The 23,647-nt window shown below is 38.6% G+C and overlaps 1 protein-coding gene across 1 annotated transcript in view; it reads left to right on the top strand.

Moving 5' to 3' along the window:
* Window positions 1-23,019, top strand: part of KCNQ1 (potassium voltage-gated channel subfamily Q member 1) — a gene marked incomplete at both ends in the record, with an annotated part of 351,244 nt that extends 328,225 nt beyond the window's left edge. The window contains one exon of the mRNA XM_080346267.1: window positions 22,819-23,019. Coding sequence (XP_080202393.1) covers window positions 22,819-23,019 — 201 coding nt within the window. The remainder of the gene's footprint in view (window positions 1-22,818) is intronic.
* Between the last annotated feature and the right edge of the window lie 628 nt (window positions 23,020-23,647).

A 23,647-nucleotide genomic window follows, 5' to 3' on the forward strand; every position in this document is an offset into this window, starting at 1 on the left:
CTCTAAAACAATCCACTCAAGATCCTACTAAACCAACTCTCATGAGGCCACACTGTATACTTTTAATTATGACAGCAACTTCTTTCTTCAGATTGTTTTGCAGCTCCCAGATGGAGTGTGCTCTAGAGCCCAGGCTTCACCAGAATGTACCTTTATGCTTATCAAATACTACTGAAAGAAATACTATTGAAGTGGATGAGGAATGCTCTCAGTGCACATAGTTATTCACATCCATAAGTCTCAGTTAGGGCTTAAGCATCCACAGTAAAGGCACAGTTGAGATACATGAAATTCTAGACAGTTTAGCCTTGCTAAATCGTATTTTAATTGTTTCTAGCTACAAATTGTTTTTTATGTTAATTTTCATCTCTGATTCTGTGTTGTAGTTAGAAACAGAAGTGCCAAAGTACAAGTCCAGGCTTCCTGGTGTATTTAGCTCAACATTGGAATCTCCAGAGGTTGAGATAAGTTCCAGAGATTATTCCAATGGTTTATTTGCTCGTTGAAAGTAATTTCCAGATCTCTGAATAGTTCAGAAGGTAAAACAATCAATTCAATACACTCATGTGCATACACACATGCAGTGGATATCCCCGAGGTGGTTAATGGGGCAGAATGTTTAAAATGCACTAGGAGCCCAGTTTGGTAAAGCAGCAAAGACCGCAGCAGTTTGGACATCCAGTAATTTCATAGGCTGCAACTGAAATTTCTCTCCTCTTTTGTATCTTACATGCAAACCAAAAAGCAAGCTAAAGAGCAGCACAATTGTTTCGTCAGAGTAAAATGTACATTTTCTCAGAATATAAATTATTTCATTTTGCACTCAAAAGCAATTGTAAGAAAAATATACATGTGCAGAATGTTTTACTTTTTCCTTATTTTGGTTAGCAGTGAGGCTTTTTTCACACAGCTCTCACTAAAAGCCTGCTGTATGGGAAGGGCTTACAGTGTGTTGTAAACAGCAGGTTCAAATCAAGGCTAAACCAGTTCTCTCGGTCCAGCCAAAGCCACAGGGTGTTCAAATCTCCAATCTATTGCAATATTGGAAACAAACTACTGTGCAATAAATTGCGAAGTCTATTTTTTCATGTGGCTTCTCTTATATGAATTCATTTTCTTTCAGCTACAAAATAGGGTGAAAAATCTGAGACGAAACAAAAGGATGAAGAAAAAACCTTTTCAGTTACAGAATTACCTTTTTCATGGTCTTAAGTTCACAATGCTGCATGTGAATTCAAAGAAATTTTAAACCAACCACTAAGTTGAGAAGATTGTTTCTTTAAATGCCCTAAAATTCTATACATCTTGACATATATTTTATTTTACATTTGGCAACATGACAGCCTGAGCCCTGAAAATCATCATGTTTTAGCTACCTCAAAGCAATTTTAAAGTTCTGAAGTGACTTTAAAAAGGTCTGTCTTTTCTGATCTAATGCTGTGAGATTTAATCCTGGTCTGTACATGCAGATTCTGTAACACTTAGTAAAATCTTTGGGAGTTCTCCACGTAGTAAGTTTCCCATGAAGTTCTGAAAGCACAGTTTTGCCTTTCTTATTGTAAAATGATTAAATACCTTTTTGCGAAAAAAAAAAAAAATAAAGCAGTAGGAGTTTAACACCCGGTCATCTGAGTGCCACTGAAGTTAAAATGTTTAGGTTCATGGTTTACTCAAAGACATTATCGTTTCTGCTTTAGATTGACAAGACTTAACTATTATCTGATTGACTGTTTGTTTTTCAATGTATACATTGGTCACTGACAGAGCTCTATGCATCCTGTGTATTACAGTGGCAGGACTCCAAGGCAGTATTTGGCTATCAGTTTATTCACTAAATTTTTCATTCAAAATCCCTCTTGAGCTTTTCAGTATGGCTCAGATAAATTATTAGTTGGCTTAGAGTGCTGGCTGTAAATGTTTGGGCCTTTATTTGAGCATTAAAAAAGGCCTGGGAACTATTTCAGGGAAAGTATTATTAACAAATTCTATGTGATAGAAATCTACTATTTGCTTTGGTTTCAATCAGGATTTTTTTTTTTTTTGGGGGGGGGAAAGGCATGGGGGAGGTTCATGGCATGGAGAACCATTCATATCAGAAACAATGTCATAATTACACAGACTAGGGAGCCTGTCTAGAAAACAGGATCTTAAAATTTCTATAGAAACATCTATAGCCAAAGAGGCAGATGCCTATGGATGGCAGAGGAGGGTCTTCAGCAGCTGGTCTTCAGCATCTTCCTTTTCTATGTTAAATTCCCTCTACACAGTGTTTGTGGTGGTAGGTTGGTCTCATCAGGTCAGGTGTGGTTGTGAGTCTCTGTTGTTATTGTCGGTAGCATCATGGAGCTCAGTGTCATCCCATGCAGTTTATAGAACTTGCTGCATTTCTTCTTGAGCCATGATATTCTTGGTAAACTCAAGCTTGTTACAATCCTCAAGAGACAATCAGGACTGAGATTTTTGACCTGTGTCTCGTAAAACCACATGACCGACTCTTACTGTTTTCTTTCCCCTCTGTATTTTCCCTGGTAATCAGATCAGTGTGTACAAGACTGGCTTAACAAATTGGGCTATAGGAGCAAGGTGGTTTCTTATATCACTGAAATTGAATAATACAAGACTTTAATGGAAAATTTTCACCTCTAATAATTGGATTGATTTATATTTTCCATCCATTCCCACAACTAAAAGACTTTTTTATCAAAACTTGAAAAAGTAGACTAGCATTGACTGACTATTCAGATTGAAGTGCCTCCAGGGCCAGCCCTGACCTGAATGCTCCTGGAGCTAATCCTAAAGTAAATATGTTGTTGATAAAAATAAATTGTTCTTGCCTGTGCTTCTGTTCCTTTTAATGTCAATGGCAAAGGTTTCAATGGCTTTAGCGGACACCCAACTTATTGTATTTTCACACGGTGATCCCAAAACACAGTCTGCTTTGGAAGGCTTCCCTTGTAGGACTTGATACCGGTTCACCTTGGGCAAAGCTGGAGATGGAAAGGTGCACTTCAGCCATCTAAGGATCATACATAGATTATTGGCAGTCCTGTTATTTTGCAGCATTAGCTGTTGAAGTTCTGTACACGGAAAAATAATTTGCCTCTCCAGGGGTTTCTGCTGGAAAGAGCTAGTTACAGCCACTTACAGAAACAGGAAATTCTTCAGGTTTTTACATGATTTTAAAACTGATAGCCCTCATGACAGGCTCCCTCATGACAGAGGCCCGGTCCAAAGTGCTTCCCCAATGAACAGGCCCTTGGGTCAACATCTCAGGAGGGCAAGGAAGGACTGACACATTTGGTTTGTCGGGTTTTGTCAGGAAGAAAGGGAGTTATTTGAAAAGAAGTCCTAAATACCTTGTCTTAGATAGAGTTGGCAAAAATTAGACTTTTGGGAAAAAATAGAAGTCCAGTTAGAAACTTCTGTGTTGTCACATGTAAACAAGGCTACTTGGATAATGTTTTCAGTCAAACCCTCTTGGAATTATTGATTTAGCCTTTTTCATCGTGACCAGAATTTTAATCCAAGGACATTGAAATGCTGTACTTAGTCTCTTCATTGTCTTTTTACTCCTTTTAAGCACTTTGGCATGGTGATAGCATTTTTACTTTTTTAACAAAACGTTTCAGTACTATCAGCATTCATTAGGAAGCCAAAGCCATTTAGGTGTTTCCAAATTAAAATAGTTTGCAATTTTCACATCTCGATATAACCCAATATTTTGAGAGGTTAAAAAAATTGTGACATGCCATAATTTCCCGTACAACAGAAACTGTTTACTGACCAAGGCAAGAAACGACAGTCCTCTTTTCTGTAAAAGTAACCAGAAGTGTGGTATTGAAGCCAAGTAATGAAGCACAGTTTGTCTCCCATGTAAACGTATTTTGGGATTTATTATGTGTACTCACCTGCTTGTTCTTGGGCGCTCGAGTGCTTCAGAGTGTTACCAAAACTTCATAACTAAAATTTTTTAGAATGTTTCAGCTGAAAAGATTCAGCCATTCCAAGAGGAAAGTTAGGAAGAAACACATAATTTTTCCCATGTTTTTGAGATTATTTTAAAATCTTGTGTTTTATGATGCTCTCCTGCATCCATACCTTGGAATGAAGACTTAAATTTTTTCTGGAAGTTGTCCTAATTTCAGGTACATTTATTTTTTCTCTTAAAAAAAAAAAATAAAAAATCTGACTTCTTATTTGGCCAAAGTGAGAGCCTCTGAAGTCACACATTCTTAAGGTAGAGGGGGACAGCAGATGGAGAGGTGCTAGTCTTCTTTCTCTGGTGACCAGCAATAGGACATGAGGAAATGGAGTGAAGCTGCATCAAGGAAAGTTCCCAGTGGACAGTAGGATAAGGTGCTTTGCTGAGAAGTTGATTGGTCACTTGAACAGGCTACCCAGGGAAGTGGTCAGGGCAGCAAGCCCATCAGAGTTCAAGGAGCATCTGGGCAACACTCTTAGTCATATGGTGTAGTTTTAGGTCGTCTTACGAGTAGCAGGGAGTTGGACTCCATGGTCCTTATGGGTCTCTTCCAACTTGAGATATTCTATGATTCTATGATCTAAATAATAATTTAAAAATAATTAAAACTACTTGTTTTTCAGAAGGAAACTACTTCTAAAGTAGAAAACTACTTGTTTTTTTCGGAAGACAAAAGTCTTCTGAAGACTAAGTAATATAATAGTTCTTTACTAAAACATGTATAACTACTCTTTGTTTTCCTTTTCTTTTTTTAGTGAGAATGTGTGAACTGCAGGTCAGATGTTTAGAAAAACCCACTAAGTGATCATTTACTTTTTTCCTGAAGCATGGCACAGTTTGTTGTTTCTGTGGCTGCTTGCACAGAAGACTCTGCAGAGAAATAGCAGAATCCAGACTTCCTTCACCAAATAGGAAATCAAAATATGGAACTTTATTTCCTAAGTTTGATTTTTCTAAAGCTGCAAGAAGCAAAGCCACAAGTAACTATTGCTATGTGAACATATATGTTATCACAAGAGGTTAAAATCATGTTGTTCCCCTCCTGTGCTTATGCCCTGTATGCCGAGAGGCCACATGCAGCTCTGATGTCTCAGCTTATGAATACAGATTTGTGTACAGTGTTGTAGTTAGCAAACAAAGGGTTAACGAAAGAAGATGAAGCTGATGTGAACTTGAAAACTTTGGTTCAATTCCTAGCTTTTGCCCCAGATATTTTTTATGTGAGCACAGGCAAGACATTTAATCTCTCTGTGTCTCAGTTCCATATGTATAAAACAGGAATGAAAACACGAGCTTTGTCCCACCCCTTTTTTTATCTCATCTATTTAGATCATGCATTTTTCAAGGCACGGACTGTTTCTTAATCTGTGTGCAGGCAACTCATAGCCCATTGGGGCTCTGATGTCAGATGAGGCCCCTAAGTGCTATTAATGTATAGTAGTAGTAGTAGTAATAATAATAATAACAACAACAACAACAGATGGAATTCAAATTCTGAGAGGCAGCTCTAAGCCATTACACATTCTGGAGTATGAAGTACAGTGAAGCCCATTTTCATCAAAGACAAAAGTTAACAGTTTGGCAGGGGGACCGAATTTGACATTATGTAAGCTGGGCTTTGCAACTTCAAACCATGGTTTTATTTATGTCTTTTTATTTTTTTTTCTTCCCTCCTTCTTCATACGTTTTAATGTGTAACTGGCACTGTTTTAGAGCTGGCCTGTTGAGGGATCTACCCTGCTGCAAACAACATTCGGAAATCTGAAAAGAAGGTTTCTTTAATTAACTGAAAACCAGAGCCCATAGTCTACTTGATATGAAAAATAGACCAAATTATAGTTGTATTCATAGCCTGCTGGAATGGTGGGTTGTTTTGGAAAAAAAAAAATGTTTTTAAAGGAGGCTTGCCAAGAAACTGTTCTCTCAGGAAATTATAAATGGCAGTTTGGAGACTGGAATGGCCTGTGCTGTATGTATGTATCTTGGTAACTGCTGACTCAATCGTGTGTGCTCCTGATGGCTCCCACATTCTCTGCACGGGGAATTTACAGTCCTGATTCACAAACTCATTACTGTCCTGCAGTTTTGGTCCTTTACACATGGCCTCAGGATTGTTTTATCTGCAAACAATGCAAACACATTTCTTTAAATTACACTTTAGATAACCTTTTGGTTATCATTACTTTTACAGTGCATGCTAAAAACCTTGCTATGTCTTTTCCAAAACTATAGTTTCTCTGAATATATCCTGCCAGGTTTGGTGGTTTCTGTTTGTTCATTTGTTTTGTTTTGGTTTTTTCTGTTTTTTTTAATAGTATGTTTTCCATGAAGTTGTGCAGTTTTAGGAGATTTAACAGAAGAATGAAGGCATGGCTAGAATGTGTATGACAGGGTTATTTTTTACAAGAGTAAAAGAACACACTGTCTCTATTTGTGCACTGAAGAAAGATCTGCTTTAAACAATGTACCACTTAGTAATGTGAGTTCTTCTCAGTGCTATGTGGTGTGTACTACATCCAGTTACTGTAGGGGATATGTTGTGTGCAACTGGACAAGCCTTTGGTGTGTTCTCTTCTAACTGCTAACAGTGATCTCTGTTTTCAGGCCATTTATATTACCTTAATCCCATTAACATCAATATGTTTACTCCTCATTTACTCGGAGGGAAAAGAGAAGAGAACTGAGACTATTGTATATTTAGGAGACACTGTTGCAGAACATGTCCCTGTTCGTGAGCCACAGTGGAGGGACAGAGAGAGGTTCATGGGCTACACAGAGCTTAAGGGGTTATTTTTTTTCTAATGTTGCCTAATGAATCTGATTGAAAAGGGTCACACAAATTAAAGAAAAAAATTGCATCTACCTGTGCATGAAAATTTATACCGTGTTCTTGTAAAATACAAGATGAAGTATAAATTAAAGAGTTTGAAGATAATTTGACAGAAAATGAATCAATTAATTGCCTTTAGCTTGAATGTTAGTGTTCCTAGGCACCTTATGAAGAAATTTAGCGTTCATGTAGGAGGCAATTGTGAAACTGCTGAACACTTAAAAGATCCCTTCTCTGCCCTTGCTCCATTGTTTTTCTGCCCTTGCTCCTGTTCTTTGCTGTCTCTGAACAAATGCTTCTCTCACTCCTCTTTTAATTACCCTGCTGTATGGTGCTGCCATGCAGAGCAGCTGTGGAGACCACTGCCCATGCCAGTGGTGTTCCTTGCCTTTGGGAGAAATGGTGCTACTTTTATGTGGAGGGCAGCACAAAAGCTTGGACTGTATTTAATTGAAGGAAGCACCTACATAGAGTAGCTTTCCGCTCTGTGATTTGCTGGTGAGAAATCTGCCGATGGGTTTTAAGTGCTGCCTGACAGGTTAGGAGAAGAGGAACGTGAAATGCAGGTATCTCTGCCGCCTCTGACCAGTTAGATGCTGGTGGTCAGGTTATCTACCGTTGACTCTTCAAATTTTGCATATTGAGCTAAAGAAGTACCAACACTGATTAGCATCAGTGTAGTAAAAACCATCTGGTGAGAACTGCAGATGACTTCAAACAGAGAACTACATCAGTGGAAAAAGTGAATACTGACCTTGACATTTGAGTTTTAGCATTATTTTAAGTGCATATATAGGACTTATGAATCACAAAGTGAATAAAATTGTATTATTTGACATTGCTAACATGCTTACAAGTTTTGCTGGGTTAGGTATTGGTATACAATGAGAGACAGAAAAAATTTTCATTTACATGAAAGTCAGAAGAACGTATGCTTAAATGTAAAAATTTCAACAATGGTATCTGATTAATCTCTTAGTTTTCTCTCTTAATTCAAATGCTCTGGACTGTGTTCTTGTACCCAGCAATGAGATGTTACAGTCTTTCACAGTTAGAGACTTCAGAGAGTGAGTGTATCTCCAGGGCTGCCTAGTTTTTCAGGATCAGAATGACTGCTCTAGCAGTATAATGATGTCTGTCTCCTGGGGTGGCTGATTTAAAACCTTTGCCATGAGCAATGACCCCCGAGTGAGTGAAGTGCGTAATTAGTACAGGTGTTGCTGTACTAACAAAAGCATTTTTAGGTTCTGGGACTGTTTGCAAAGATTGAGTTCATGTCATTTTCTGCACATGGCAATCTTCTTTGTCCAGCACTGATATACAATCCCTAAATTAATGGTATAATTATAAATAGACCATGGTTTCAATACATCAGGAGAAAAACCTCATTTTGACCTCTCATATTGTGCAATCACTGTTATGGAAAGTTGTAGACTATGTGTTTCACATATGCTTTCTTCTTCCCAAATACATGGATCTTCCTCACTGACAAGCTCCCTGGGTGTGAAGGGCACTCAGAGAGTAAGGGAAGGATTAACACCTTGCAGCACTGTGTCACAGTGACAAAGTTTGACCTATAGGAAGTATTTGTATAGAAACGTTTCCCTGGAAAATTACACTTATTCTGACATGTCCGTTGTATGTGGCGAACCCCTGTGATTTAAACAAGCTGCTTCTTTAGCCAGAGGCTTATTTTGCTGTTATATTAGATGCTCTGTTGTACTGCAGCAGGGGAGGGGAAAAAAAAAGAAGACAGAGGAAAAAAAAGAAATAATAAAGAAACAAAGAATCAAGACAAAGCGATATTTTAGATGATGTGGCTGTATGTCTGCACATCATCTGCAGGCTGTGGATTTATTAGTTTTTCAGTCAGTTGAACTGTTATATAAATAATGCATATCTGAGCTGGTCACACATGGTCTTCTCACTTGCACATGTACACTACGAGTCCTTGGCTGAGCCAGAGAGGAGTAAGTGCAGCCAGACCTCCTGTGCCTTCTCTGTAAATCAGCTTTTAAAATGCAGTGTCAGACACTTATGTTGTCATGACAGTCCATGACCCATCTTGAAAGGTACATCAGTGTGGTTATTGTAGGGTTTTCAGGCCATGTGGGTGCTGTTCCTGCCTCAGCAATCATTTTCTGCAGGACTTCAGGCAGGTCATTTGACCTTCCATTCTTTCCATTTCCTCAGCCACGAGTGCTGGGTATCATAAAGCATTTTGAGGCTTGGAGGTCAAAACTGAAAACAGAAACACATAATCTTTTTATCATTTGTATTATTCCCCCGGTCATTCAGAATCTATCTTAAAACATAGGTATAATTTGAGATCATTTCTGTATTTGAAAAGGCTGTTGATTGAATACATAAATCAACAATGCAGATAAAGTAAAAAGGAGCAACATGTACCTGAAAGGAACCGTGTTACTTGAGACTGAATCAAACTCCTTTCACATTTCAGAGCAGATGTGTCAGAGCTAAAATTGTTAGCTAAATCACTTAAAGTCATCCATGAAAATGGATGAAAATGTCTTAATTAATTCAGAATGGTATTAGCATTTTAATCTGCAAAGTCTTAGTAGATGCTACCTGACAACTTTTTTCCAAAGCCTGCAGTGATGAGGAATGAATTTCTTGACTGAGTAGCTGATTACTCTCTCAGACTGGAGGAAGAAAAGATACTACTTACCAAAAGAGATTAGCAGACGAAAGAAAATAAATAACTCCATAGTAAACTCTTTCACTCTTTCAAGGAAAATATGCAAAGGGAAAATAAGAAATGCCTGCAGCTAAACCCGTTTGTGTGGTGATACCCAGATGTTCGAAGTAAAGCACGGTCTGGCTGCGGTGAGCACAAGGGCTCAGTCTGCAGGAGGAGGAGGCTGCAGCTTGCTTCAGAGAGCAGCGTGCTGATGCTCTGCTGTTCCCTCCTGGTGTGCCACTGTCAATGAAGTCCTTCCTGACTGATGCCCAAGACAAAGTTGGTCCCTCTGTGATGCTGAAGAAGATATCCTTTAGATGAGAATTAAAGTGATGTCTCTCATCACCTGCAGCCACTGAAGATGCTGTAGCACTCTTTGTCTGTCACAGACAAGGTTGGGTAGCTTCTTTCTAGCACTGTGGCGTTCTCCTGTGCTTTCTGCACATCGCAGCCCCTTGTTTCCCATCTGTAAATGCTGTGGAGTGTTACTGGGTGCTGTGAAACAGATGCTGCCTCCCATTGCAGAGAAGCTTCATTTTGTTATTGATTTAACAGGGACTAGCGCAGCCCTTAATGGCAGGGACTTGAGGAGAAAGATCCAGCTACATATTCCTGCTCCTCCTTTGTGCAGTTGATAACAGTTCTGGTAGTGGGTGGGAGTGGAGAAGGGAAACGTCAAACCTCTATGTGCAAAACTATCACCACCTCTGCCTGAAGGATCTTCCAGTATTTCATCATGTCTAGACTGCAAGTACTGTGTTATCTTGTGTAGAAGCCTCCTTTATCATATGATAAAATTACAAAGCCCAAATCCTCTTTGTTTTGAACAGTAATGATCATCATTATCCTAAGTGTGAACAATCCAGGCTACTGCCTATGAAAGCGAAAAACAGCAAGAGGTGGATGCACGTCTAACATCTGCAGCTGGGCAGATCATTTAGTCTTCAAGCCTGTCATGATGATTGATCAGCTAGGAAAGACTGTGAACCTTTTGCTTCCACCACTGCACAGTCACTTGCCTTTCCAATAGATCCACTCTTTGAGTTGTGGTTTACCAGTCCAAATAAATGCCCAGCCTGGCTCTATTCCTAGAATAATCTATTGACAAGGAAAGGCACTAAGGATTTTTTAATTACGTTTGTCAACCATTAAGTTTTTAAAACACATTATTTTATCAGAAACATTTGTTTACTTTTACAATTATTATAGCTTAAAATGTTATGGAGAAGAGCCTTGATATTTTAACTGACTCCAAACCAGAGGGAAACCTGCAATGGAACCAGTTTGGAAAGTCAACCCATGCAGAATTTGTTACCAGCAGCAGGCAAACACTTTGTCTCTTAGTTTTTAAAATGTGTCAGATCTCCAAAGCATATGGAAATTGGCTTAAAGCCATAAGGTTGTATTTAAGAAAAAAAAAAAAAAAAAGGAGTCTTTAAAATCTACTTTTTGAGACCTCGGTGTACACTGAAGACCTGTTTTGAAGGCTTTCTCTGCAATAATGTTGGTTAGAAGCTAACTCTGAAAATTGAAGCTGGTATTCTCACATTGCTGGTTGACTTCACAACTTGGAATTTAAAGAAAATATCTGAAACTACAACATGCGTAAAAAAATAATCACTTTGTTTCCCCAAAATTCAACTGGCAGAGCTGATGAACTCCTGCAGGCATGGTAATGACTTTGTATGACCCATGAAATTTGACTGAAAACCCTTCTTCATTAGCAGTTGGCTGCCTTTGTTGTAGTTTTACTTCTGGTATCCGTAAGATGTGCTAGTTTGCCTTTATGAATAATGCCATGACAGCCAACAGGCAGTTTCTTTTCCTTTTAAACGCGAGTTTCCACTGGTAAATGTGTTAAGTTCCAGTTCACTCATTGGTTATTTGCTAGCTTATGATTGATTGTATATGCCTCCACCTTTTGAAGTGATCAGTAAATGAAAGCAATGCAGTTTTGGAGTGTGCAAGGTAACTTTGTTTTAGGGGATACAGAGCACCTGCATCTTCTCTGGATTTCAGTGCTTTTGCTGGGTGCCTATATTTCTACAAAATGAAAGCATTTTTATTTTTAGATCATTCTGAAGGAGATATTTCCAAGGATATGATTTCAGCAGGAGTGAATGGCGGTTGGAAGGGCAGGGAGAGTAGAGTGGGCTCGCAGGCATTTTATCACCGATAAATTTCACCTCTGATCTCTGGGCAGCTCCTGGGAATTAAAAGTGCCTGTGGAATTGTGTGTGGTTTTCTTTCGTTCCACTGAGCTTCCCACTGAAATTTTCTGTCATGCATCTGTGTCTTTGTAAAGCTTAATGCAATGGCAAAACAAGAGGAGCAGACTCAAGGACACAAGAATACGACCCTAGTTTATTATGTTCAGAATGGGTGCAAACTTGCCACCTTATCTATCACCAGGATTCTAATCCTCAAATGCCATGGCCCATAAATGACTTCTCTGTAATAACATTTATCAAAGTGTTTCTGGTCTAATTATTTATGCTGAGCTTGTTCTCTAAAAATTTCTCTTGAAAGAATCTTTTTAAAGATTTTTCTTTTGAAAACAAATTCATGACCACATCAAACAGAGATTCATGTTGCCGTTGGTTTAATTACCATCAGCCCTCAGGGAATCTCAAAACTCACTGTTGTTGTAATTGCTTCTCTCCTTTTCTCTCCCTCACTCCTTTTCCCCTTCCATTTTTGACTGCTGCAGAAGCCATCATATGGTTATTAATTCTTTTAAGCTCATTTTAGGTACAAAGGAGTGTATATCATTTTTTGCCCATATATTAACTATCAAATAATAAATCATGAGTACATTACAGATGCTAAAAAAGGAACTGGCCAAAAACCTGTTTTTGAAAAACCAGTCTAAGTCATCTTGTTTTTTAACATTTCAAGCAAAAAGCAGATAGTGGTGCCCTTCTGTACTTACACCATGCCATAAGATCAGATCCCTAACCTGTGGATGTGCCTCACTTCCAACAAAAAAAAAAACCCAGTGCACCCAGTCTGGCTTTATTCCCTTTAAAAAGCTGTATGGATGCCTCATGTGGGTGAATGTGAAACATAACATAAGCGATGCTGACCTAACTTGATGTGATACATGGCATATTTGCTTTTAAAAGAGCAGCAGTCTCAAATCTGGTTTGAATTAGGAAAAGTGTTTGAGAGAAAGAAAGGAAAAAAGGAACCATTTCATAGCAGGCATCTGAAAAATAACAGTTTGAAGGAAGGAGGAAAAATTGTCAGGCAAAATGTATCAGTTAAAGATGAAAAATGTATTTCTAACGCTGGGGATTATGAACATATATCTTATTATTTGTTTGGTTTGGGTTTTTTAACTAAAATCTTGGCAAATTAAGTGCATACTATGATGATCCAGGACGAGAACAGCTACTCAATGGTGAAATTATCAGCAGTACTCCGGCAAGAGGTTATTAGTCATAGTCCCAGTATCATACAAGAGCCAGAGCCAAGCATTCAAGAAGCAAAACATTCCCCTTTGGAGAGAGGTCAAGATTAGTCACTTTTGTTTTCTTTAATTGGTGAGGGTGGCAGTGGGGGTTGGGCTGGGTTGGGGTTTATTTTGTTGAAGAGTTTGGGATCTATTTTTTGCTAGTTGGGTCCTTTGCTTTCTTTTTAACCCTAAAATTTTGTAAGTATGCCACTGTTCCACACTGGAAACAGGAATCTACAACTAGGAGAAAGCTGTTGTCTGATAGCCAAACTTCTGACAACAAAAATATGGGGTGATATTCAGAGGCTGTATTGCCGTGATTAAACCAGCAGAAAGAGTCCTCCAGAGGCAAGTACCGTGGGGAGTTCTCTTCACATCTGTGGAACTCAAGCATCTGAAATATAAGTGCCTGTTTAAACTGAACAGAGAGTCTGTCTTTCCCTTGCAGATAGGTACTGGGGTGCTCAACCAGAAGGACACAATGTAGGAGAGTTTTGCTGAACAAGAATGTGATTGGAAATGAGAGAGCCATCAGTTTTCCAACCTTCTGTCTCATTAAAACACAGAAAAGTGCTTTGAAGTTTTCTTTGAGATCTGAAGATCTGCCCAGGACAGGGGAAAATATTTTTGAGGTCTTTTTAGAGCTCCTCTTTCCAAATTGAAGCTAAAGATGTTTAGCATATCTGGAGGTGGGCCATTAACTTTACTGCCTCAGTTTTCTCCACTTTGTGCTAGCAATAATAGTACACAGCTACTGCAGTGTCCTACTGTGTAGGTACACAGAGGTTCACACAGTGCTTTGGATATAAGATTCACTAATTACCGCTACTTGTTATATAACTATATACAAACTATTACATCAAAATAAGGAGCTTTTCTACCTAGTTTCTTTGGTCAATACATCCCTTAAATTTCTTATTGTCTCAAGTCTGTTTGATGTCCTCCACAAGGCTCCATTTCGAAAACTCTTTATGATGATGGTGCTAGATGGATGTCCAGTGATTTTTGTGGATACATAAATGCTTCATACTTTTGGTATCATTGATTCACTTGGAAGGAAAGAATCCCTCTCTTCTTGCCAACTTGTGTCTTGTTTTTAAATGGAAATGGAGGACAGTTGTGTCTGGTCAAAGAGATATTATTTCCTGAAGGTGGGGCTACAGTAGATGGAGTTAAACAAATTCTTGAACAAGCTAGAGTATTCACTTAATAGGACCAGGGGGATTTTATCTTCTTTAGTAGCTCCTGATAAAAGTTATGTTTAAAGACAAGACCCTAAACTTCACTTTCCTGTCTTCATCCAAGGAGAGAAAAACTGTGCTCCCTTGTTCATCTACTGTTACTCTGTTAGTTTAGAGGAAAGGGTTAAAAAGCTAAATATCTGACCTTTGTAATATTTTTTAGAAAAAAAATGCTGTATCCTGAGGCTGTGCTGGGCCAAAGACTGTAGATTTTGGATGCTGTCCTAACTTGAAAATTTCCATATGTTTTAAGTCTTGTCTCATTTATCTACACCAAGAGTCAACCACAAATTTTAATTGCTTGGCTATAGTCCTCTGGATGCCAGATCGATGTGTGTGTGTTGTGCACATCTGGGCATGTGCTCAGTCCTGCGAGGCCAGCAGGGCTGCCCTTGGGGAGCGATGAGCAGGCAGAGGGGCTTCATGGTCCAAATCTACACCTAGAGCTAAACAAAGATTCTCAGGAAGAGCTGATTTCCAGTGGTTTGGGTGTTTTAAATAAGCCAAATATTTTTGCAAGTTGTTAATAGGAACAACAAAAGCTCTGAACGGAAGCCATTGTTCTCAGCTCTCTCTTCTCAAGTAGGAGCCATGTCCAGTCTCTGCTTCTTGCCATCTCCTCCAGCCACATCCATCATGGTCCTCATTTCTGTCTCGCCTAGCAACATTTTAGGTCATCTCTTTCTGACTTTTTTTGCCCTCGGGCATTTCTGAATCCTCTCCTCTTCTAAAACAAGCATAGCCCCAAAAGCTTTCCAGCTTTTGAGGTCTTGTACTCTATAACCATCCATGGCCAAGTGTTTTTCATTCTCCCGTAACTTAATTCTTCCATTTGCCTGTGTCTTACCAACCTCCTTGTTAGAAGAAGAGCTATATATTCATCCTACCTGGCTTCCTTTAGTCAAGCAGGAAGTTAGGGCCAGATAGTTTTATGAAGGTGACATATAAAAACCAAATCAACTCGTATGTTTTTAACTTTTGATTTCTATTTATTTCTCATAATCTTTAAGATCTTAAAGGAATTGCTGTCTTATATAAGCACAGCATCTGTTGTTGCCACTTGTGTCTGTGTAGGCCTTGCTTAATAGACCTCTTGTACCTGAAGTTTTGCCTATTGCTGGTCTGCAGCATTTATACACATAGGGATTATGTATAGGAGTTGTGCATAATTGGCTGGAAATAGTCAAAGATAGCTGTGAAGGTGTCTTTTCTATTGTATAACATCTTCTTCAGCTACTGCTGTTCTGAAGGCTGTCTCTTGATTTTCATATGAGGAAAAATGGCAGTATCATGAAAGAGGCACTTATAAAAAAATGCTGCCAATATTCTGCATTTGGTAACATATATGCTGTATTTTATATTGTATTGTTTATTCAATCACAAATTACTGAAGTGGCTTTCTCATATCAGTTTTTCAGTTTTTGACCTATCAGTACATGTATTTTACTAGTGTCAGTTTCAAATAGAATTCAGGGGAGACATCTTATCTGAAAAATGGCATTATGGTTGTAATCTCCACTCTTTTAAGAATCCTGAAAATCCACATGAAAGAAGTGGAGCTGAGTGAATAGTTAACCAGAGATGTCAAATTTCCAGAAGCTTTGAGGAAACTTTTAGAAAAACATTTTTTTCTTTGGGGAAAAAGACACTTGGAAAGGAAAAATAATTCTCTGCAGTATAGTTACTTGGTTATCAAAATGGATTTCCTCATTCTAATGGAAAGAAATAACGCGTAAATCAACCCTGTCACTTCTCCCATTTCCTATGGCTTCAGCATCTGGTGCCCTGAAGTTTGTGCTGCACAGTCAGGACAAAATTATTCAAACAAACAAAAATTACTTTAAAATGCCACAAGTGTTATAGTCAGTAACCAAGTGGCCACATACTGGTGTTACCAGTTTGTTTTACTTCCCAACATAATTAAGAAAAATATGTGACAAAACTGAGTTTCTATGTGGGGCATGAGGAATTTACTATGCCAGGCCAAACCCTTTTTTAATATCAGTTCACTGATATTATAAGGTAACTTCTGGAGAATCAGAACGAGCAACTGGCTTATAAATCCTGGTTGTTCCTGAGCTCTGACCTTGACTTAATGACTCAGAAGCTTCTTCCCAATCCCAGGTCCCTCTGTTGAAAGCACGGGCAGCACACCCTGATTAATGGTGAATTATCAGCAGCCGTTTAAGGGTTACTGCTGCTACTGCTAAGAGGTTTTCTGACACTTTTGAGAAATCTAGAAGTATTTTACTATAAAAATGCAAAGTAAGATGAGACCGGCAATAGTCTCAGTTTACTGAAAAAAACTCAGAAAATTCTTAGTATCTCAAAGTGAAGAAGAGATTGGCATTGATAGCTTTATGCATGATTTTAGGACACAGTGTGTAGCAAAAATCTTTCTTTCTAAAGATGCTTTTTGTCTCAAAGTTATCCATTTTAGTCGTCAGTTAAGACAGTGGTTACAGTGTCTAAAATTTTCATTGACTAGAAAGTGACTTGTCACATGTAACCCTCAAAACCTGTTGATTTTGTTACTCAGAAGCTCAGCCTTTATATTTTTCTAGTGATGAGTAATCTTACACTAGAGGAGAGTGTTTTCTCACTGGCTCCACTTCTTCTATCCTTCCTCCAGACACTGCACACATACTCCCTTCTTTGGCCAACTCTCAAGAGAAAGTACAGACAGTCTGGAGAACAAATCTTCCTTCATGCAGATTACACTCTCCTATAAACACCTCAGCAATGGGTATATAACCTCCAGCAAGAGTGCTGCCTGATTTCTGGCAACAAAATAAATGATTTGAAGCCAGAAGCTCTGATTAGGGGATTTGCAAGAATCTGGGATCTTGGGAACTGTAAACGGAAGGAAGACTCATTCCATAATATTTGAAGAGTCCTGTATCTGAAGAAAGAAACTTTATTTAATAATAATGAAATTATTAGTCTCTGATGCCACTATTATAGGTATAAAGAAACGTTCAAAGTAAATCCTCTGTGAATATTCTCATACCTATCCCTGAGCTTCTCTGAAAAGCCACTCCTATCATCATATATGTTGCTGTCCACAGGGCCCTCAAAACTAAACCATTCATTTTTAGAGATATTGAGATACCAATATGTGTAGGAACTTGGCAAGAAGAGGAGCCAGGTAAGCAGCTTTCTGAAGCTTTCTCAAAGATTCTCAAGTACACTGCTTAAACTGGATGGATCCCACTGAAGAAAAACACGATTTATAACCAAACCTTCATTTGCAGAACACACTCACTGTTTTCTGAAGTACTGCTGATACCAGTAACTTCCGTCATATCGTTGCCATTAACAGGTACCATAAGTTCTGGAATATTTTTTGGCTCTTATGTTTTCTTCAACTGAGTCATTAGTGTGTCTGACAGTGGTTTTGTTAACAGAAAGGACATTTTTGTACATTTTTCTGAAATATAAAGCTAGCTCATTACTGAGTATAGTATTGAATAGTGAATACATTAGGGACTCTATAGAACACTGCTTATAAGGATGCACAGATGAAGAAAGCATTATTTTCTTTCCCTAGAAGTTTGCCACACTGTAGAACAATAGGGTCCTCCTTATTAAGAGGCCACCAGCAGTGACAAATACACGATGATCTCCCCGGTCATCTTCAATTATTTTGAAAAAGTGCCTTAAAGAGTTGGTTCCCTTTGAGCTAAAAAGCTGTACCCCCAGGAATGAATGCTACTCAAGATAAGTCAGGGTAGCAGGCTTGGGAGTCTAATTTTGGAAAAGTAGTTGAAATTTTCATTTATCACATTTTAATTCAGCCAGTCGTAGCTTGCATTCTGGTTTTCCTCTTCTCCTTTAGCAGCTTCCTGCTCAACTTTCTGTACTAAGAACAAGCACAGTCCCCCTGAATGCACCAAGCGAGCACTGTGCTGAGAAAAAAATCTCTTGATTAAGCACAAATTATTTGTTTAATCAGTCAACCATGTTAAGAACATAGGTAGTTATAAACCACCATTCTGTCCAAAGGGACTATGATTTTTACCCCTAATATTTACTTTTGACATCTCTGAGAATGAGAAAGAAGGCAGATGAGACAGCTTTAATCAACATCATTAATCAACCTTGATCCCTCCAGATCATGAAACAGTGCTTGGCATAACTTGTTAGTAATTTGTGGTCTTTGTGGCCTAAATGATGCCAAACTCCTGATTTTGTCCTTTGGCTTCGCCAGTATCCTGAATATCCATGGCTGAAAATAGCGTTCTCCTCAGCTCTGTAATTTTGCCTGTCCTTGCTCCTTCACAGTAAATCCCTAAGTAAGTTTGGAGAGTGGGTCTCCAGCGTGCTGCTCTTTAGTTCTCCATTTCAGGGATGCACGAAGGAGGCTCTCCTCCAGATGTCCCTGGAGCCACTTGGGTTTCTTTGGGTTTTTTGTTTCTAAAAGCAAGGAAAGAAATTTATTGTTACAGTTCATGTTCTGAATCATACAATGAATTTGCTATGAATGCTTAAAATTACAGGTCATTTTAAATGGATATAATATGAAGATCTGGAGAATTTTAATAGATAAATTGCTCATTTTATTTTTGTCTCCTCTCGTCACAAGAACGGTCTCTGTCTTGTTCACTAACACATCCTGGATTGCCTTCGTTACCTTTATAGAAGCTGGCATGTCATTCTATATCCTGTTGAAGGCGACTGCTTCTCCTGAAAATGTGACCTGAGAGGACCCTGTGGTTGATAGGAACTGCGTCATCACCACTAGTCAGTTGTGTGGGGTGTCAGTGTACTCAAGTGCCTCTGTGAGTTCTTGAGGAACAGCAAAAATCTGTTCTGTAATGTAGCTACATTTGTTCCTGATGTGCAGCTTAAAATTTGTGCTGTAATCTTCGAGTCTTGGTGAAGTACTGTTTGGTCGGTTGGGTTTTTTGCAGTGCACTGCTTGGATGGGACTGTTTTATTCATTTCCAAGAGCTAGGTTCAAAACTTGTTTAAATCTGCTTCTCTCCATCTGTGCTTAATCTATGTTCCTTGGATCTTTTTGAAAAAAACCTTATCTTGGAGGATGGAAAAATCTTGTTTTCATACAATATTTCAGTAAGACTTAGGAGTAACAGTGATGTGTAATTTCTGAAGAGTTTCAAACCCTGCTTCCTCTCCCCAACAACTATAAAATACAAAGGAAATTATTTGCATATAAAGAATCTGATCATCCAAACATCATGCCTCTAATGAAACATAAATCAGCTAGAAAGAGCTTACTTCGTTTTTCCTAAAAGAAACAAATCAGTCTGAGTTATTTTTCTACATAATTAACACTGTTTGCTGTTTTAAGTAGAAGGATCAGAGTTGTCCAAAGCAGTTAAGATTATAGCAACATCAGCAGTTTTTGTGTTTGCTTTACTTTTATTCATTCTGGCATCATAGCTAATTTCTAATCAAGTAAATGTGTTTGAAAGTATAATTCAGGGGAGATGATACACTTCTCCATGCTAAGTGCATAAAGCTGGTTTAATAAAATGAGTGAGATTTTTCTAGTGGGTATAATTATCTCTGCAGCAAACAAGTGAATGATCTATTTCAGGATGTGTGTTCAGATGACGACGAGCAGATTTGGAGTGTTAATAAGCAAGGCTGTTCACCAATAAGCCTCTTATTCTTGTACATCAGAGGCCTGTGATGACAGTAGAAGTTGCCTTCAGGTGGCTTTTAATTCTCTTTCAAATGTCTGATACTTTAGGCAGAAGACACCCCTTTGGCAGAACCAAGGATGGGGGACCATCATCCCATTGACATCTCATTTGCTAATGTCATCTTTTCTGATCCAGCCCCAAGAAGCATGAGCAGAGCAATGTACAGAAATCCAGGCTGCTCCTTCTCTTGTAATATCCAAATAATATTTTACTATTTGGGATTGACAATTCAGTCCAAAATTGATCCAGAGCCTGCTGAAGTCACTGGAAGTCTGTGATTGCCAAAAACTACCACTGACTTCAGCGTGTCTTGGAACAAGCCCTTCACGGGCGCAGGACTCCCTGAGAAATGCTTTGCTTTGTTGGGAAGCAAAACTCATTAAACAACAATTAAACACAGCCAGATACCTGGACCTTTCTCCACAAAAGCTTTGCAGCTTTAGAGGCCTACCCCAATGAGCAGGAACGTAGAAGATGAAGGTCTTTACTTTTAACTCACATGACTCAGCTCAATAGTAATTAGCTTCTGCCTCTGCTTCTATGGGCCTCCTGCACTCCACAGCTGCAGCAGCCAAACCTTGTTCCCTAGAAAAAATTAGACAATTATCTCTGGGAATTTATTTCCCAGCAGGAATATTCACATCTCACTTCTCTCCAGTATTTCATCACCAAGATGCACAGCTGTTGAAGGGCTATCCAGATCTCAGTCCAATCTACTGTCATGTTCAATAGCTCCTCACTGCAAGAGTTTCATAAATGCACATTTTCCAGATATATCTTCGGTCTGTGTTTCCTCTGGTAATCCCTGCCTGGAATCACAAATTAAGAAATATATATATATATATAAATCCCCATGTTAGTTTAGAATAAATAGCAAAAAATACATTTATTTTTAGAGGAAAAGTTGTCCTTCGGGCTCTGAAGATAGCTGTTTGTCTGCAGATTTCCACTACAGTCCTTCCAGCACAGCTGTCTCAGAAAGCAAGTGATACCTGGGCAGTGGGGATGGAGGAATGAGATGTTTTTCAGGCTACGCTATAGCCGATTTGTACTGTCACACTTGGAGCATCATGAGTTTGCCATCTGTGATGGGCAGCACTTGGGCAAAGCGTGCTGTTTTTGAAGGGAGAGAATAAGTAGTGAGGAAATTAAAACCTGGTGATCTGCTCAGTTTTCCATCGACATTTTCTTCAAGAAATCTTGAACTTATGTGTTCTTCAGCTTCCTCGTTTGAAGAATCTCATCTTTCAACAGCCATTTCCATCCAGAATTACTAGTGTTTCATGTACCATGTAGGGTGCTTTGCCTAATGTTTTCAAAACCAGCTGCAAAGTATAAATCTCTGGCACCTCATATTTTTAAATCACTGTATCTGCTTCCCTACCAGTTGTACAAAGTGTTCGAAAAAACCAGCATTTTCTCTACAGTGGAAAAACATTTTAGTCTCTGCTGAAATCCTCCAGGTTTGTTGATGTTCTGCTCAGCGTTACTGTCTTTTACTATCCTGTGTGATACCTGGATGATAGCCAGGTACATATAAATTGCTCCCACTCATGCTCTCTCTGGCGGTTTTATGTGCCTTTCACTACTTTCTAGCAGATATTTCAGGCATATATTTATTCCTATCACGTTTTTTTTTTGCACTTACTTTCTTTTCCCTTTTTAAAACCTATGACATCTTTTTGCCTAAAATTTACTTAGTGTTTGGGGATCCCTGTAGGCAGAGACTACAATGGCAAAATCATGGCTTTCTCATTAGGCTTGCAGAAGGAAGCACGAGGCCATAGGACAGACTCGCTGCCCAATTTCAATGCTTGCCATGCCAAGGGGCAGAGAGTGGGCAAGACTTTGAAGCAGGAAGAGCCCATCTTCCCCTCAGGATATTTGGCTCAGTACATTGGAGGCAGCACAGAGAAGAGGCTTCCCATGCCAGATAAAAGGGAGGGCACAGATTACTTCTTAACTAGAAAATGCAAGAAAACAGAGACTGAATCTGTGCTGCTCCTAGAAACATTCTGTTCTTTATTTTCCTCTGAGGACCACAAGTGTACACCAAATAGAGTCTAAATTTTGGACAAATCCATAACCGAGTTTCTATTGAGTATCCTGTTTTTTCATTATATTTTCTTCTTAAGGCTAGAAGCGCAGAAAGAGGGAAAACAAAATAAATAAATAAATGAGCTTCTATCTAAAGGCAGAAGAAAATTAGCATTATGGATTGAAGTTAAGCCTTCCCCAGTTGAAAAATCAACTTTCACCCATCTTAGAAGAGTTTCTGGCTTGCTGTGAATCCTGTCATTCAGAAGGCAACTCTAGCAAACACTGTGTCATTAGGGGAGTGTAAAACTGAATCATGATCCACTCCCAGCCCTTGCCACAGACCCCAGCTGCTCTACACTCACATTGACAAAAATATCTGTGGACTATTTTGTAGCCTGAGCTGGTAATTGGACCCAAATGTAACAAAGTGCATCAGTCAGTCCTAGCTTAGAGTTGATTAGATCATTGCAAATAGAGCAGATCTTTACTAGAACATATTGATATTATTAAGGCATATAAGCATGTTAGAAGTTTATCATGTTTTCAAAATATATGGACATAATAATAACAAAACCCCACAGAATCTCAGTTCTGGGACTTAGTTCTCTGCTCCAGCACTTCTCTTCAAAAGCCCATTTGTCATTCATTCATCCAGGTATAAAATGAGTGTCAAAGTGCATCTCAGAGGTGAGTATTAACAGACCTGTCCTCATCCAACTTGCGTTAAATTTCTAATGCCCTATTTGATGAACTGGGAATCTGTGGTGTCTTCATAAGGGTTGTTGTGATCCTAATTAAGAAAACTGTCATTGTAATATTGCGTTTTTATTGCCCTGTTTGTTACAATTTTCTCATGTGCTGCTATTAAATAAACCTTCTCTTTGTCTTTTTATAGGTTACACAGATGGACCAGAAGCTGAACCTCATTACAGACATGCTGCATCATCTGATTTCCCGTCAGCAAGGGGATCAAGGGAACAACAGATCACCTCAGAGAGGCCACAACATCAATTCGGATCTTTTCCTCCCTAATAATACCCTGCCAACCTATGAGCAACTCACAGTACCAAGAAGAAATGAAGATGATATCTCCTGATGTAGTATAAGTTTGGGTTGGGTTCTTCCCACCTTTGTCCTTTAAATGAGACTGAATGTTGAGAACTTGGAAGGAATTAAGTTCATCAGCCATCCAAGAAATCATGCAACCATTGTATCTATACCACTAGTCTCAGATATGTTCTTCCAAAGGCACTCAGAAGAGCCAAAGGATTGACAGGCTGCCTTCTACCAGGCAAAACTTACTGAAGCTCCATGTTGATTTTGTTCATGAACAAATGATCACAACTCGGTATTTCTCAGAAAGACCAAAACAATGTAAAGACAGGCAAAATGGCAAGGATTTAGAGCTCCTTCAATAATAATAATAGTAATAATAATATTCTAATAATACTTGAACTTGGATGGAAAAAGCGCATTCTGTTTATGAATCTGCAGATAGCAATATATTCTATTACTAAGGTTTTTAAAACAAACTAGAATAACTTATGTTGGTTTTATTGTATAAACATACACTAACATTCTAGAAAATGACAAACCGCATACTGAATGATTTTCTTTTTCTGTTTTATTTTAACATCGCTACATAAACAGTTATCAGATAATGACGAGGGTTTTAAAATCTGTTTTCCTTCAGGGAGGAACTAATCCTTAATCTGGAACAATAC

This window comes from Nesoenas mayeri, assembly GCF_963082525.1.
Source record: "Nesoenas mayeri genome assembly, chromosome: 5".
NCBI classification, from domain to species: Eukaryota; Metazoa; Chordata; class Aves; order Columbiformes; family Columbidae; genus Nesoenas; species Nesoenas mayeri.